The sequence below is a fragment of the Lissotriton vulgaris genome, chromosome 10, assembly GCF_964263255.1.
Source record: "Lissotriton vulgaris chromosome 10, aLisVul1.2, whole genome shotgun sequence".
In the NCBI taxonomy this organism is placed as follows: Eukaryota; Metazoa; Chordata; class Amphibia; order Caudata; family Salamandridae; genus Lissotriton; species Lissotriton vulgaris.
In genome coordinates, this window is record NC_141698.1 from 942,167,197 (window position 1) to 942,183,253 (window position 16,057).

At 43.6% G+C, this 16,057-nt stretch overlaps 1 protein-coding gene across 1 annotated transcript in view; it reads left to right on the forward strand.

The window, feature by feature from the left end:
• The first annotated feature begins 1,691 nt into the window (after positions 1–1,691).
• The window catches only part of LOC147689041 (pyruvate dehydrogenase (acetyl-transferring) kinase isozyme 2, mitochondrial-like), a 40,238-nt gene continuing 25,872 nt past the window's right edge, over positions 1,692–16,057 (forward strand). Inside the window, exon 1 of the mRNA XM_086941930.1 lies at positions 1,692–2,271. Coding sequence (XP_086798056.1) covers positions 2,154–2,271 — 118 coding nt within the window. The 5' untranslated portion in view covers positions 1,692–2,153. The remainder of the gene's footprint in view (positions 2,272–16,057) is intronic.

The window sequence follows — 16,057 nt, forward strand, 5'->3', positions numbered from 1 at the left end:
GTGGATAAGTAGATGCATGTAAGGTGGCATTGGGTGTGTTGATTTGTGGCATTTTATGTTAGAAAGTTACCAAATGGTGGTCTGACCATGTGACCAGAGTAATCCTTTGAAAGGTAACAAGTTTTCAACATTCATTTGTTGACAAATGTAGATGTGAGGGTTATGAATAGTAAATCTATGCTTGCCTACATATACTTACCTTGGCCGAGTAGGGGTATGCAATACTCTGCATTGAATATTTTGGTAGAACTCCAGAAAGAGAAAGCGAGATTTAAACAGCGACGCAGAAGAGGCAATGTGGATCAAGTGGACTCAGAAAAAAAAACATAAGACACGGACACATTCAGGTTTTTTTGCTGCTTCTCTCTTGATTTGTCACAGCAGGGAAGAAAATTGTTGGTGGCTGAGCATTGACTGAGTAGACTGCCAAGGGTTCATACAAATTTGGTATTGAGAGCTTTCTGAGGTAGAATCGGGTAGGCCAGGGCTTCAAGTGGGCCAGGTCTCACCGGTGCTGAGACCAGCAGTTTTTTTAAAGGAGGCCTCGAAACAGGTCTCTATCGGGCTCTGTTCTGTGCCCTGGCACAGGCGGTCAGTTTTTTTTCCGGACTGCAATGACAGCAGGCACAACGATGTGCGTGTGCTCACACTGTTCACTTCTCACTAGTGGAGAAGTTACGGCATGACGTCATGCCAGGTGAGCGTTGTAGGGAAAGGGAACCCATTTAGTCATTTTCTTTCTGGATTCCCCTTCTCTATTTTGAAACTGACGAGCAGCAACATGGTAGTGGTATTACCAGGGCTTTAAGTGGTACATTTTTCAATACTATATACAACCCATACTTGCTGCTTATTTATCTTATGCCACTAACAACCATTGAGAAAGCCAATAGTCCTGACTTCTTGTAGGTATGATGTTACTTGTCTCGTATATCTGGATGCAATGACTGAAACAGCAAAATATAAGTCAGGCGGCACACTATGCTAAACACAGATTTTCAATTTATGTGTTTTAAGCGATGCCCTTAATTACTTTACCCACACCCCTTTGAGAGTCCCCCATAGTTTTTTCATACCACTTAAAGCCCTGGGGCTGGGAGTGTTTGCGTGTGGCAAAAAAGACGCTTTGTGCATGGGATGTTATAACTTCCTCCTTCAAAAACTGAATTGAAGGTCTAGGTGCATTACAAACTTAAATGAGTGAACAGTCTCTGCCAAAGAAACTTGTCTTTGTGTTTCTTTTTAAAACGCTTTGAACAAATACTGACATTAACAGAACAGTAGAACTAAAGTGAAGGTTTTTTGATTCCAGAATATTTTGAAAAGAAATGATATGACAACGTGGGGGAATCTCCCGAGTTCAACAATCGGACGAAGCGCAGGCGACCAGAGAAAGGCGAAACCAAGGAATTGTGAAATGTTCTATTATTGCAATCATTCGTAGAAGCGCCCTGTGACTGCCAGCGCCACTAGAGGTGACATACTGTTTCCGTTTTAGAGAGGGAATCTGTCGGGTGGTAAACAGGGTACTGGTTGTTCCTCGGCCCTCCCGCTGCAGCCGTTCCTGCTGACGTGCTTTCGATCTAACGTTCTGAATCAGAAAAACAGCCCGTGCCCCCTCTCACGGCAGCGTGCTGTTTTCGTCAGCTTCTGATTGGCCGGTACGGCTGCCTGTCAGCGGCAGGGGCGGTCTGCTGAACTGGTTCTTTCTGCTACCGGGCAGAAGTTGTTAATAAGGGGCTGAACTGAATGGGCAGCAGGTAGACCTGGCAGGGGTGGCAGTGACAGTAGGTGAGGGCAGAACTGGAGGCACCGTAGGGTAAATGATAGGACAATACAGATCTATCAGTATTGAGCGAACAAAGAGGAGATATAGCCTTATGACACGTGTATTGTGCTAGTGTTCAGGGGAGAGAGTTGAAGAAAAATAATTAAAGACCAGGGGCTGGACACCAGGGTGTGAAAGCCAACAGAGGGGATAGATACGCCGACTGAGTGGCAGAGGGAGTTTTGCTTCGAACAGCTGTTCTCTCGTCGCTGCGACTAGGCTGCCTGCTTCTTGGTGCAAAGGAGCCTGCTGACTGGGGATCTGCCGCAAGGTGCAGGCTGCTGGCACAGAGGAGGCAAGAGCAAGCGTCGAATCCGGACCCAAGATGAAGTTCGCGAGGTTTCTGATGAAGAATGCCGCCCTGGCCAACATCCCCAAGCACATCGAGCGATTCTCCAAGTTCTCCCCGTCCCCTCTCTCCATGAAGCAGTTCTTGGATTTTGGTAAGCCCGTTGCCGCTGTAGCGTAAATGCAAATGTACCGTGTGCTCGAGGATTTAAACATTCATGTATCCGGATTTGCAAGCCTGCATTATTCCTGCTGTGCTTCTCGATAGGCCGCGATGTTGTATCCAAATATTTGGATAAAAAGGCGAGGTGCTTAACCCTTTATACCTATACGGTAATATGCTAATGGCATTTAGGGATGCGCATTGTTTTGCCTCTGGTTGACATATTAGCTCTGTGCTGCACAGTGCTTTACACATAGGAACTGGTGTATGTTTTTAGTACATGCGAACGTTTGCCATTCTAACAGTGCAGTCCATTTTTTTGGTGCACGGTGATGTAATTGACAGTTTATTTATTACTGCAGTCTTATGGTTAATATATTCTTGGGCACAAATTCGTCTTCACTGATTGGTTAGTACATTAGTCTGCTCGCTGTTGTTATTCCCTAAAGCCTGTAGAAATAAATACGTTTCCTCAGTTGGGCTAAGCGACTGCACCACCTAGAGGCTTTTCAGATGCTTTCATTCATATAGTCAGAGCTATAGCCTGTGCTTGCCGCCTTGTGTGTTTGTTTTTCACAAGGACCGCAACACCAGCGTTTGAGAGTGTGCAGTAGTCACCAGTGCCTCGGGTCATACTTTTTGGAGTACGGTTACTTCCTGGGAACAATCGCAGCACGTTTGTGTCGTACCCATGCTGTAAAAGTTGTGCTCTGCCTCTTTGTCATTCTTTGTTTCAGATGTACGACCCCTCAGGATCCCAGCATTTATGTAATCTGCCACTCAGGAATTGCACAAAGTTGAAAGTGCCTACCATGTGAATTCTCATGTTCTTTTGAGGGGAGCCCTGAGGGCTCAAACTGTGAGGGTGATTCAGAGGGTCTCACCATTTCTTAACGTAGCCCCTTTTGTCCTGTTAGGTTTCGGTTTCGACTGCGCGCATTTCAAAAGCAGCACCGGACGCCCGTCAGCCATCTGTTTTCCTTATCTTGATGGCCTAAGCTCACCCTGCCTTTCCGCCTGCTGTCACCTCACGACAGCCATTGTCATGTTAATGGCCAGTCAAAGGGCTTGACCCCCAGCAGCTGAAGTCGCTGGTCCTCAGTTTCAGTTCCATCCTCAGTGGATGTGCATGTTCAGACATGTACAGACACACACCGCGGGCCTCACAGGGGTCTACATTACTGAGGTATGGTTGCACACGATTTCATCTGTACCATCTGACAGTGCAGGTTGCCATGGTTGAATGCAGAGTCGTTTCCGGAACTGAGGCAATCTGGCAGTACCCGGCTAGCTGCTCTGATAGGTCAGTGTGTGAGCCGGGTATTGGAGGTTTGTGGGCCTGTTTGCTGTTCTGAGGGGTCGGTTTATAAATAATTCTGATTTCCCTTATCTTACCTCAGACATTGCATGTAGCAAGCACGCATGCAGGCAGGCTCCCATACACCCCCCCCCCCCAACACATATAAGTAAAAAAATGCCCGAGTTGCAAAAGCCTGATTCGGTGATAGAGGCCAGCGTTATTTGGTGCCTGGGATTATTTAGTATTCAGTCTAACCCTGCATGTAGTGTGTCCTTTCTCTTATTATTACATTGCAGTTCCAGTCCAGATCTGAGCTCTGCTCTGGATCTTGAGATAGCAATAAAGAATGCAATGTGGATTACAGACAAAGACAATTGTTAAAGAGTTACATCCTCAAACTCAAGATCGCGGTGTCAAATTGCAGCTCAGCCCTCCTCGATAACTTCACCTGTTAGTGTGTTAGATGTTTGTTTCTGTGCATATGCGCTGCATGCTTAATTAGCTGACTCTTGTTGAGTTGGATTAGTTTACTTTATCTAAAAGGCGAATGATCAAGAGCGGCTGTGTTTTATAGGGCGCGTGACACGTGACAACCACCTGTGCCAGCGATGAAAGCTACCTTTGACCACTTGCACAAGTTGCAATTCCTGGAACCCACATACTAAAGACCAATAGAGGCAGCACGTAGGTAATGAATGAGGGGAGACGTATTGGACCAGTAGATACATTGAGATGAATGTGCATTTAAGAGTTTGTCAATCATTTATATACAATGACAGCTTTTAATGGGCCTTTTTAACTATTAAGCTTACTGGAACTTACAAGTGTTTTTTCTAATGAAAATGTCCATTCTGAGATGTGGTGATCCTGTGACAATCTAAGGAGGCAGATATCCTTCACACACCAACCCCCTGGACATGGTCGATGATGATCAGTAAAGCCTTTCCATATGCAGCAATAAGTACAAAGGGTTCTTTTTGTGAAGAGACTCATGTGGAGTCCAGACATGTTTCTACATGTGCCTGTTTGATGCAGTTCCAAGGGGTGGAGCCTCATTTACAAGTTTAACGTTACTACTTGTAACTTTCTGGTCATTGGTGTGTATAGGGAAAGGTTACAAAGTTTATTAAAGCTTTAAAAATGTGAACTGTTTTTGGGATTGATATAACTGTACATTTATTGATATATTTAAAATGTCGAACAAAATAAAAAATATACATCATTGAGATCATTTTAAATTACATATTAGATTTTTTAAATACATTAAATTAATATTTTTCATAAGATTTAAATAAAAAAACGACTATTTGTAAAAATTATTTTCAATTACTATGTAGTAAAAAAGGTGCAGATCTCCTCATGTAGGTTAGTGAATAGCTTTTTGCAGTATATTAGTGGTACTATTTATTGCAAGACTACTAAACATACTAAAACTTCAATTCGTGAATAGGCCGTGGTTTTAACATTGTCCATATTTACAGTTTGTGGCATGGGGGCATTAAGTGAATGAATTAATGACTACACATTTGTATAGCGCATGGCTACCCATAGGCATCCCAGCGCTTCCGTGGCCCATTCACTCCCAGGGTTTAGGAAAACAGGAACGTTTTTAACATCTTCCTGAACCTGAGATGGTTTACTTCCAGTCTTACGGAATCAGGGAGATTATTCCAAAGCTTTGCGGCCTGTAAGGAAAAACGCCTGCCGCCCATTCGGACTCTCTTTGTCCTGGGAATTGCCAGTAGGTTCTTATTATTGGATCTTAGGGTCCGACAGGTTTGATAGGGGCGGAATGTGGGTTGGATCAAGGCAGGTCCCGCCTTGGTCACAGCTTTATGAACGATGGTCAAGGCCTTAAACTTAATCCTCTGTTGCATTGGCAGCCAGTGAAGTTGCCGCAGTGCTGGTTTGGCCGATGTCCTTTGTGGGATGTTCAACAACATCCGGGCCGCACAGTTCTGTACGGTCTGCAGGATCTTAATTGTCCCCTGTGGGGTCCCTAAGTAAACCGCATTAGAATAATCTAAGCGTGACAGAATCAAGGCCTGTACTAATATCCTCCTGGCTTCGAATGGAAGGAGCCTAATGATTTTCCTGAGTAGTCTAATAAGGGCGTAGCACGTAGATGCTACCTTCTGGGCTTGCACCAAGAAATTCAGAGCCGGGTCCAGCCAGACCGCCAAGCTCTTAATTTGCTCCTTTGGAAGAGGGGGCTGGCCAAGGCTACCCGGCCACCAGACCTCCACCGAGGTGGGTGCCTTGTGTCCCAGCATCATGACCTCCGTTTTTGCTCCGTTGAGTTTTAGGAAGGATTCATCCATCCACTCACGGACTTTGCTGAGACAAGAGGAGAGGTTGCCATGAGGAGCAGCCTGCCCTGCCAGGGTGAAAATAGGCTGGGTGTCATCAGCGTAAGTCACCAGTTGCACCCCCCTGGGAAGCACCACCTCAGCCAATGGTCTCATATAGATGTTAAATAAGGTTGGGCTGAGGGATGAACCCTGGGGAACGCCACACTGTAGGTGCATCTGGGGGGAGGATGCGTCCTCCTCAAACACAGCAAATGTCCTAGTGGACAGGAAAGAGTGCAGCCATTTTAATGCGGGGCCCATGACCCCTACATCGCTCAGCCTTTGAATCAAGATGGAGTGATTCACGGTATCAAAGGCCGTGCTGAGATCTAAAAGTAGTATGGCTGTACAATTTCCACTGTCCACAATCTTCCACGTTTCCTCAACCACCGTAATGAGGGCTGTTTCGGTGCCCTGTTTACATCTGAACCCTGTCTGGGTGGAGTGTAGAGAGTTGTTATTTTCAAGAAAGGTGGCTAACAGGGTATTTAATTTGTATAGAATCACAAGTGATTTATTAAAAAAAATGTTGGGGCCAAGAGCCAAAGCCACAATTAGAACCCAGGTCGCCAAGTACCAAGTTCAGTAATTTAGCAGCTACATGACATTTACTTGGTTTCAACGTAGCCTCATTGGAACCACAATACCTGTAGCCGCTAACATTTCTTAATATGTAATTACTTAAATAATCTGCTCAGCTGTCGTATAACAGTTTCTTTTTCACTCCTTTTCCTTGTCTGCAGAACTTTTGCTCCTTTTTGCTAAAAAATAATGTTTTTTTACGTTTTGTTCTCTCAGACTAACCAAGCAGTAAGAGTCTTAAGAATTGTTTGATTTCAGTTTTAGCATGTGTATGACCTTTTCAGTCCTAGGAAGGATACTGTATCACAGTCCAAAGGAGTCAGACATACAGGAATAGACTGTACAGACTGGATATCATTTGGGCATTGCAGCTGCTACACTTTGGCCTGTTCTTCACCTGTCACTGTCTGGGTGAACCCTTTATCTTTTTTTGGTCTCGCCTAGGCAGCGCTTGCGCGTTCTCTTCAAGACATGCTGTATTCAGGATATGTCTTCTAATAAAAGAGAGAGGGACCCCAAGACCAAAGGGATAGGGTTCCACAATTGACACAAGTCAAGAAATTAATTCCCTTTGGGCGAATTGACATCAATACAAGGGTACTTACAGACAAACAATAGACTCACCAATACCAAAAAGTAACAAGGAAGCAATGATAATAGTGAGAAATTCAATACACGTGAAAACACTATAGTAAAATTAAATCTCAGTACAATTTATTAACATACATTATATTGGTTAAAAATTGGGAAACATACACAGGACGGAACAATAATAAATAAAAACAACATTCCAATAAAAAAGGAGCTACAGGAAAAAGGACTAAACTCAAATAAGACAATTATTTTGAATTTTCCTTAATTTCTTATTCCAAATTCACTCCTTGAGCATCGACGCGTTTCGGCGGTATAATCAGTATATGACCGCCTTCATCAGGGTATTTGTACACCTGTTTCCCAATACTTCTCGGGCATAAAACAAATTTTTCAGTGCGTCATAAGGGGTATACTTCCTCCTTATCCTTTGCAGGAGAAATTCGTCCAGCGAATTATCTTCTTAGCATGTATCGTATTCCTCGTTTCTACCTATGAGCCGTCTTTACTAGCAGCAGACCGCTGGCGGTCGAGACCGGGATTACGAAGTAACCTGATATTAGGCAGAGTCGCCCCTCATCCTTAACTGACAATTACGGCTTATTGCCTATTTTCCGACCTGGAAGATTTCATGCCAGCACCGCTGACGGATACAAGAGCGGCTTTTAAAGAGCAACCAAATTCAGACCGCATTAATTTTAAAAGATATTTAGATATCCATCTTTATGGTGTCATACCTTTAATCTGGATAAAACGTGAAGACTGCGAGTCTTCTCTTAATGAGGAATACGATACATGCTAAGAAGATAATTCGCTGGACGAATTTCTCCTGCAAAGGATAAGGAGGAAGTATACCCCTTTTATGCCCGACATAAATTGTACTGAGATTTAATTTTACTATAGTGTTTTCACGTGTATTGAATTTCTCACTATTATCATTGCTTCCTTGTTACTTTTTGGAATTGGTGAGTCTATTGTTTGTCTGTAAGTACCCTTGTATTGATGTCAATTCGCCCAAAGGGAATTAATTTCTTGACTTGTATTCAGGATATGTGCATAAAGCTCTGCCCACTTTCCACACATCTTTTTAATTGGCTCCTGTGTAAATTATGGGTTTTCATACTCACCTGGGCCCATAATCATTCATACATAAGCCGATAATCACAGCTGCGATCACGATTTTATACTTTTCTGGATAAATTTACCTTTACACTAAATCTTACCAACCCTTCTCACCTTGGTTCTTAATTTATTGGATCATTTGAACGTGTCACTTTCGATGGCCCTGCAGCTATCTAAGAACCTGTTGAAATGTATGTGGATTATAAGTGATGCTGTAATAAGTGTAGGATTGGGCACAGATGGTGTTTGTGGCCCTCTTTTACAATCACAGGTTTCAGCTAAATTGTCCTTTGCCCTGGGAGTTTGCATGTAGAGTTTCCTACAGGTAGTACCGTGCAGAAATTCCATGCACGGAGCAGCGTAGTAAATAAGATACTGTGACAATTTTGTTTTGCAAAGACTGATTTATTCCGCATGGCACAGCACAAAATGTGGTATTGGGTGCAGCAGCTGAGCAGATAGGGTGCACAAATGGCATTTTCCTGGGTGGTTTTACCCCCACCTTTAACACAACACTCGGGACAATGTCTTTATAATCTCCAAACCAGTCATGCGCACTCAGAAGTGGGCACACCACTCCTCCCCTGCCCAGCCCTGCTTGCAGCGCTAGCTGAAGCAACCAAACCTTTCTGCTTTCTTGCAGTGCGAGAAGCAGAAACATAAAATGGTAGTTATTATCATTTTATGTTTCTGCTTCTTGCACTTTGAGAAAGCAGTGGGGCGAGCCGCCCCTGAATAATACTCCCCTTTGCAAATTACCTGGGAAGCATAAATGTTTGGTTTTCGGTTCATAGATCGCTTTAATCTCAAGGTCAGCAGTTCAGATTTGCTGTTTTTTGCTGATTTACTTATCTGGGCAAAAATATCTTTACTATGAATGACAATGGTGTGATCGCCCTGTCTGTGTGAAAAAAGCCTGATATTTTATGTACACTTTTTCCTTTGGTAAGCGTGCTATGAGAATGGAAAGAGTAGAGAAGGGTGAAGCTAGTCAAGTAGTCTTCGTTCAAGTTGTGATGATATTCTTGAAGGTCCACTGTGCAGCAGTTGAGACCAGAATCACTGATGATTGATGTGTGCTGACTTAAACAACACGAGTTTGCCCAATAAGCAATGTCAGAGCATCAGCTTTTTCAATCTTCTCCAAGCAGTCTTAATGGAACTTCAGTCAAACAGTGGTGGCTGTTACCCTAACGTCCATCTCTTCAGGGGCGAGAAACTGATATCAATGAAATCTCAGGAGCAGTGTGCACTCTATGGCCCCCGATTACAAGCTAGTCGGATTTACCATTTGGTCGGAAATAACATTTCTTTGTCTTTATCTCCACTGCAGAGTCCAGCTTCTATGAATCCATCCCCACTCAATGTGGAATAACCATGCAGACATAGTTTTTCCACATGAATTTTCAGACAGAATTCCCAGTTCCATGGGGATTAACTGCAGTTTACCACCTGTCCTGAGCAGTGTGGTAATGGCAAGTGGGGCGGAAGGGCCGTCTGTGCGTGGTTGGCATGCAAGGGCTTGGGAGGATACAATATGGCAGAAGAGTCTGTAGCTGGCAAGTGAGAGCGTTCTGTGCTCCTCCCGTGCTGTAGCATTGAGTCCAGGGAGCGAGGGCCAGCCAGTCTGCATCTGCAGTCCAAGCCTCATGAAAGTTTACTGGCCCGATCTTCCAGCAGGTAGGATCGGGATACAGGAACACCATGTCAGATGCAAACTGGTGCAGCAGTATGCCACCCAGAGATACTTCGCTCACCATCATGTAATCGGGGCCTATGTAGGGTGTAAGACGATTCTTTACATCCTTCTTCTACTCACTGTGCTGCACCGTACACAGGTTTTTAACCCCTTCGATGCTCATGACGAGCTCAGCTCGTCATGAGGCACGGTGGAGCTGTGCTGATGACGAGCTGAGCTCGTCATGAACTATGGGCTCTACAACAATTCAGCACCGGAGGAAAATATCTCTAGCAGCCAAGGTGGCACAGCATCTCTGACAAAATGGCTCCAATGAGATGTGGGAGGGAGTAAATCTAGAAAGAAAACATGGTATATTTGCCTGAGTTGCTCTTTAAAATTGTATTTAATCTTTCGTTAAATGTACTAAATGTACAAAATGTGGCATTTGCTTCCAAAATACACTTGAGGTTCCTTTAAAATTTTATTGTCTTAATTTTTTTAAACATTAGTCTATTCGGTCCTAACATGAAAGGTGATTTGTTTTGAGCAGTATTCAATCTAATCTGCTCTTTCTCGTGTCTATATTAACTTAAACTTATATATAGTCACGCCTTAAGAGTTACCTCATGCGTCTCTGAAATCAGATGTGAAAAGTGTCGCTCTGTCTTGCATTCCGCTGTGCCAGACACATCTGCTGCTGAGGATTTCCTCTGCAGAGCAGCAGCAGCTTTCTAGTCAACAGCAGGTGTGTTCTAAGAACTCTCTGTGAGTTACTGTGACGCGCAGTGGGATCCGTGCTTGTCACGGGCCTGCCATGCTGCTCACGAATGGGCAGCGTGGGCTCCTAAAATAGAAACCAATCAACAGATTTGCACAGCTGTGACCATAAACGCTCGTAAGCAAAGTTTAAGGTCGATAACGCGACAGCAGACATTACATAAGCAGTATTTCTTCTATCACTTGTTCAGTTAACTTCGTGCTCCAAGTCCAGTCACAGAATTACAGCTGCAAAGATCTGAAAGAAAAAATAGATCATGTTTTCTGCTTAGGCTTGGTATTTTCATCATTAAACTAAAGCGTGAACTATGAGGAGGCAAATATAGCAATGCATTCATGTGCTCGAGGTATTTAAATGCTCAGTCAACTGATGCCATTACTGTGCTGATTTATTCAGGTTCAGTGCAGCCCGCCTGTAATGTATTTACACTCCACAGAGGCAGGTGGCGAGCTATGAAGCAACCGGAGTCAAGGTTGGTTATAGTTGGCTGTTGCCTGGAACCCTCTGTTGCATGTTGCTTCACATTAACAATCAGCAAAATGTACTGTGCCAGAAAACGCGTGGTCAGCACCTGAACTGTTTGCTTCAGCAGTTTTCCAGCGATTGCGATTCAGTGAGTTCAAGCATAGAAGTTAAAGTTACATTTTAAGACCCCCCACCATGCACATTATGGTGGAGCCATCCAAAATTAACTGTAATCAACAGTTTTTATGCAGAAGTTCAGTATTTTCAACAGCCGCGGCTGGCTTGATAATTACCGCTGTTCAGGCCCCAACTTTGCACTTCATTTAATGGAACTTTCTCGCCCTTCTCACACAAGTTTGTCATGTAATGACATTGATTGAGGCAACTTGAGGCAGCAATCTAAGTGCTCTCTCCAGCTATGGAGCAGCACAGTAACCCTGATCCTGGTGGTGGATCTCATAATATTCAAGTGACACTGGCCACCAGGCCAATGCTGGGTACAGGTCACTTCTCCATACTGTAGACCAGCAGTACCTACTTCTGAGTCATGGCTAGAGTGCCTGAGAGAGAGAGAGAGAGAGAGTGGTCGGTACTCACTGGGAATGAGCGACAGTTTTGAGGTTTATAAGAGTCTGTTTCAGAGATCACACACCTCCTCTGCTCCACATCCGCACAGGTCTCACAAATGAGTGGCTAACGGGCACCACTCACAGCAAAGTTTTGTTTTTCACCCTCCCCTCTTATTGTATTTGGTTTTTCGAGAATTATGTTCCAATAACGAATATTGTTAAATATAGTTATTACTTCAAATTTCAATGTGGTGCATGGTGTTCTGTTTTTTGTTGTTTATTGAATAATGTAGTGCTTTCGTGCTCATTTTCATTTATAGCTTGCTTCTTATTTACCATCAAAGGACAAGGTTTTAAATTGGTATTATTTACTTTCCTTTTGGTCGTATGAACTAGTGCCTGTTCCCCCGTCTCGGCTAACTTTCCTTTCTGATTGTGGGTATGCTTTTGTAGGTGACTCGATGCTTAGTTGCTTTACAGCGACAAAATACCCTTTCCAGGGTGAACTTTACACTTCATAAGTACCCTAATCTAACCTGGGTAGCCAGTGTTAGTCGGTTACATCTTTTTTCTGTAGTTGTTCAAGATTAACCCCTTCCATGCTGATGACGGCCCCCAGCCGTCATGGCACACAGTGCTCGGCTGCTGATGACGGCTGGGGGCCGTCATGACCACGCCCGCGATCTGAATGTGCCGCACAGGAGTGGAATTCCGGCCGCGGGCAAGGGGTTAATAACTGGCATAATTTTTCCCATGAATGGTTCAGGGGTTTTCTCTTCTGTAGGAGGTATAGGGCATTTGGCCTTGACAAGTCCTTGGACTAGAAGGACATACCTCAACGTTTGTGTTCACTTACACAGAAACCCATGTCGCCAGTCCTATGTCCTTTCAACTCCAGTGAGAGTCATTGTTTTGTAGGGTGTTGCATGGAGGGACCCAGCGCACACTGAAATATATGTGAGCCTTATCTAAATTCCATAATTATTGGCTGCTATCAAGAAAGGTTTCCTATTTGAGTGGTATGGTCAGAGGGTTAGAGTCAGCAATTGACCGTTGAAGCAAACCCCAAAATTTGGAATTGGAAGTTAGTGGGGAGGTACGAGTGTCTCATTAACTTGCTCCAGAGCGTTACTGTAGGTGGGAATAGGAATCTTTACAAGTGTGTGCTTTAATACCTTTGTTGGCAGGATAAAGCTTGCCACACATGTAGCTTCATTTCTGGTCATTTGCCACCATGATGCTTGTGAATGGGTCATTAACACTGGTATAGCGAACATGTTTACCCTGATATATTAGGATGATAATTCAGTGAGTAAACTAGGAGCAACTGTGGGTATATCGATAGCCGAAACTTTAAGGCGTATTCCTTTGTCATGAAAAATGTCAATGACTGGTATAAAGGTTCTCTCCGGTCTGACATTGACATACTGGAAGTGACTTGAACTTTGATTGATGACTTTATCAGATTGAGTTTTCTGTTTATATTTGAAGTTCTGGTGTTAAGAAAATTAAAAGTTAAACAACCATAAGCTAGAACAGGTCATCAATTAGCTCCCGTTAGCTTCACTGCGACCAGGCACTTTTTCACAATTGATTTGAAAGTCTAATAGCATATTGTTGTACCTTCCTGGAACTACTCAAGCAGCCAAGAAGTTACAATATTAAATAATGATAGTAGAGTATTAAGTCAGCATGCGGGAGATGAAACAATAGTTTAACAGATAGTTTAATTTACGGTAGGACCAGTAGGGTCACCTAACCCTCAAACAGCAGTAAAGTCCTAGACTCACAGAAGACACACCAGTTCACTCATAGGCAACAAGTAGAGGAGGGATTGCTTGAGGGAAGGAGATGGAGTGGGGGTACTGCAGGAAAGAGGACGTGAGAGCTCTTCCACTCAGTAATGGTAGCAACGAGGCATCCTTTCCTATAGCCTCTTCTGAAGTGATACCTTGTGCAGCTGTTCTTAAGGCCTTCATACCTTTCTCTAAAGAGGATACAACGTTTCTGATATTGCATAAAATCAGATTCCCCCTACAGACCCATGTACTACCTCAGTATTCAAATAGATTAGTAAGACTTTGTCTTCCGCCTTGACCATCTGAATTTATCTCTGGGTAAATTAAATGAAGAAGGCCCAGTCATGTGCCTTCTTCATTTAAAGTTGCCACGGTTATTACATTCATCATAAAAGACTGATCCATCTGATATTGAAACTTTCTTTCCATTTCTTTACTACCTTTCAGTTGCAAAATTCAGGAAAGCCATGCCACTAATCAAATAGACACTCACCTGTCTGAGAATAACATGTTAAATACTTTTCAGGCATGATTCCCTCTTGCTCACAGCACAGCACAATATCGGTTATGTTATCCATCCCTGATCTTCTGAGTTAGATTCTGGCCTTTATCTTGATCTTACTGAATGTATCTGTCGCCTTTGACATAATCGGTCACAATAATTTGTTGAACTGTGCCGAGGTGGTTAGTATCGATGGGATAGCCCTACAGCAGTTAGCATCTTTTAAAATCCAGAAACACATGTGTCTAGAGATGACAGCACTATTCTGCACCAGCTTTGGTGGAACACTCCAGCAAAATACCAAGTAAGCGCGCACTGCAAACTGCATTTACCATAATGCTAAGGTGAGAACTGTGCTGGGAGGTCAGCAGTGTGCTCCCACCCCTTCCAGTTTGTTGAACTGTGCCGAGGCGGTTGGTATCGATGGGATAGCCCTACAGCAGTTAGCATCTTTTATCTTTGACACTCAAGAAGTCAGAGTTATCGCTTTTAAAGGACAAAGGGCCATATGTATCATCATGCCAATTTGCGATTTCCAAATAGCGATTTTTAAGGAATCGCTATTTAGAAATCGCAAAATGGTATGTATGTAGGAAATCGCTTCTTTTTAGCAATTCCTTAACATTCCTAAATTGCGATTAGCAAATTGCTAATCGCAATTTTCCCATTCATTTCTATGGGCCAGGAGGCCCATAGGAATGAAGGGGAAAATTGCGATTAGCAATTTGCTAATCGCAATTTAGGAATATTTTCAAGGGTGCAGGGGTGTCACAAGAACACCCTGCTGCACCCCTGAAAATGACATGTGTGGGCATATGGCGCACATACATACCCTAAGGGCATGTATGAGCGTCATATGCCACCTTTGGATTTTAATTAAATTGCTTTTACAAAAGAATTCGCAACTTACCACCAACTAGAAGTTGGTGGTAATTTGCGATTCTTTATGGGCATTTTTGCATCAATTTTTGTTTGATACATTGCATTTAAGGAATCGCAAAATTTGCGATTCCTTAAGTGCAATCTCAAAATAAGGAATGGCAAATTTTGCGATTCCTTATTTTGCTGCGAAAATGTTTCATACATTCCATTTAGCAAATTAGCATTCGCAAAGGCCGAAATTCGCAACTGCTAATTTGCTTGATACATATGGCCCAAAATCTTCAAATAACACGTGGTGTGTCCCAGGGCTCTACCCTTTTACCTCATCCTTTTGACATCTATATTAGCCCCCTTGGCAAATGCCCTCGTGGAGATAGGTGCCAGACTATTTATGTATGTTGATGCTCTCCAACTACTGGTGCAGTTAGACAGTAATCCATTGCCCATCTAGAATGTCAGTCAGTCATGAGATTTACTTGGCAATGGATGGGTTGTAGTAAACAAAAGCTAAATGCCAGCAAAATTGAAATACTAGTTGTTCATGGTCACTGTGACTTCTGCTTGTTTCCTATTTGCATTATGAGATGAGTACACACCCTGACTCATCTAACTTGGTAAAAAGCCTAGGAGTAAAAATAGATGACTAATTCTCTCTAACAATCCAGGGCCAGTGTTACGGTAAGGCCACACTGTCCCAGCTTGTGCTGTGGTGCAGCTATAATTAGGTGTGCTGAATGCAAACAGGGGCAGTGTGCCCTATTACTGATATTGCAGTGCTCCCGCAAACCTGTGCTGCCGTGTGGGCAGCTCATTAGTGAGGACAGAATGGCTGTTTGAAGCAGTCTCAAGGGGGACAGAGGTTGCTCTTCAAACAGACTCCCTAAGTGACAGCAGTCACATGCAGGAAAATGTCTCGGGGAGACTATGGAACCCCTTTTAAACCACACACAGGGGTTTCCTTGAGGGCGAACTGCCTGTGCACGACCTCTTTGTGGAGCTCAATCAATGCACTCTTTGACGGCCTCTTTGACTCCCTGCTCATGTTGATAATACGGAATGGGTGCAGAGGCAAAGTGTTTTTCCTCATTTGCTCGGGCCAGGGGCCCTGCAGTATATGGAATGCCTCTTTAGGATAGTGTTGATGCTACTTGTGCAC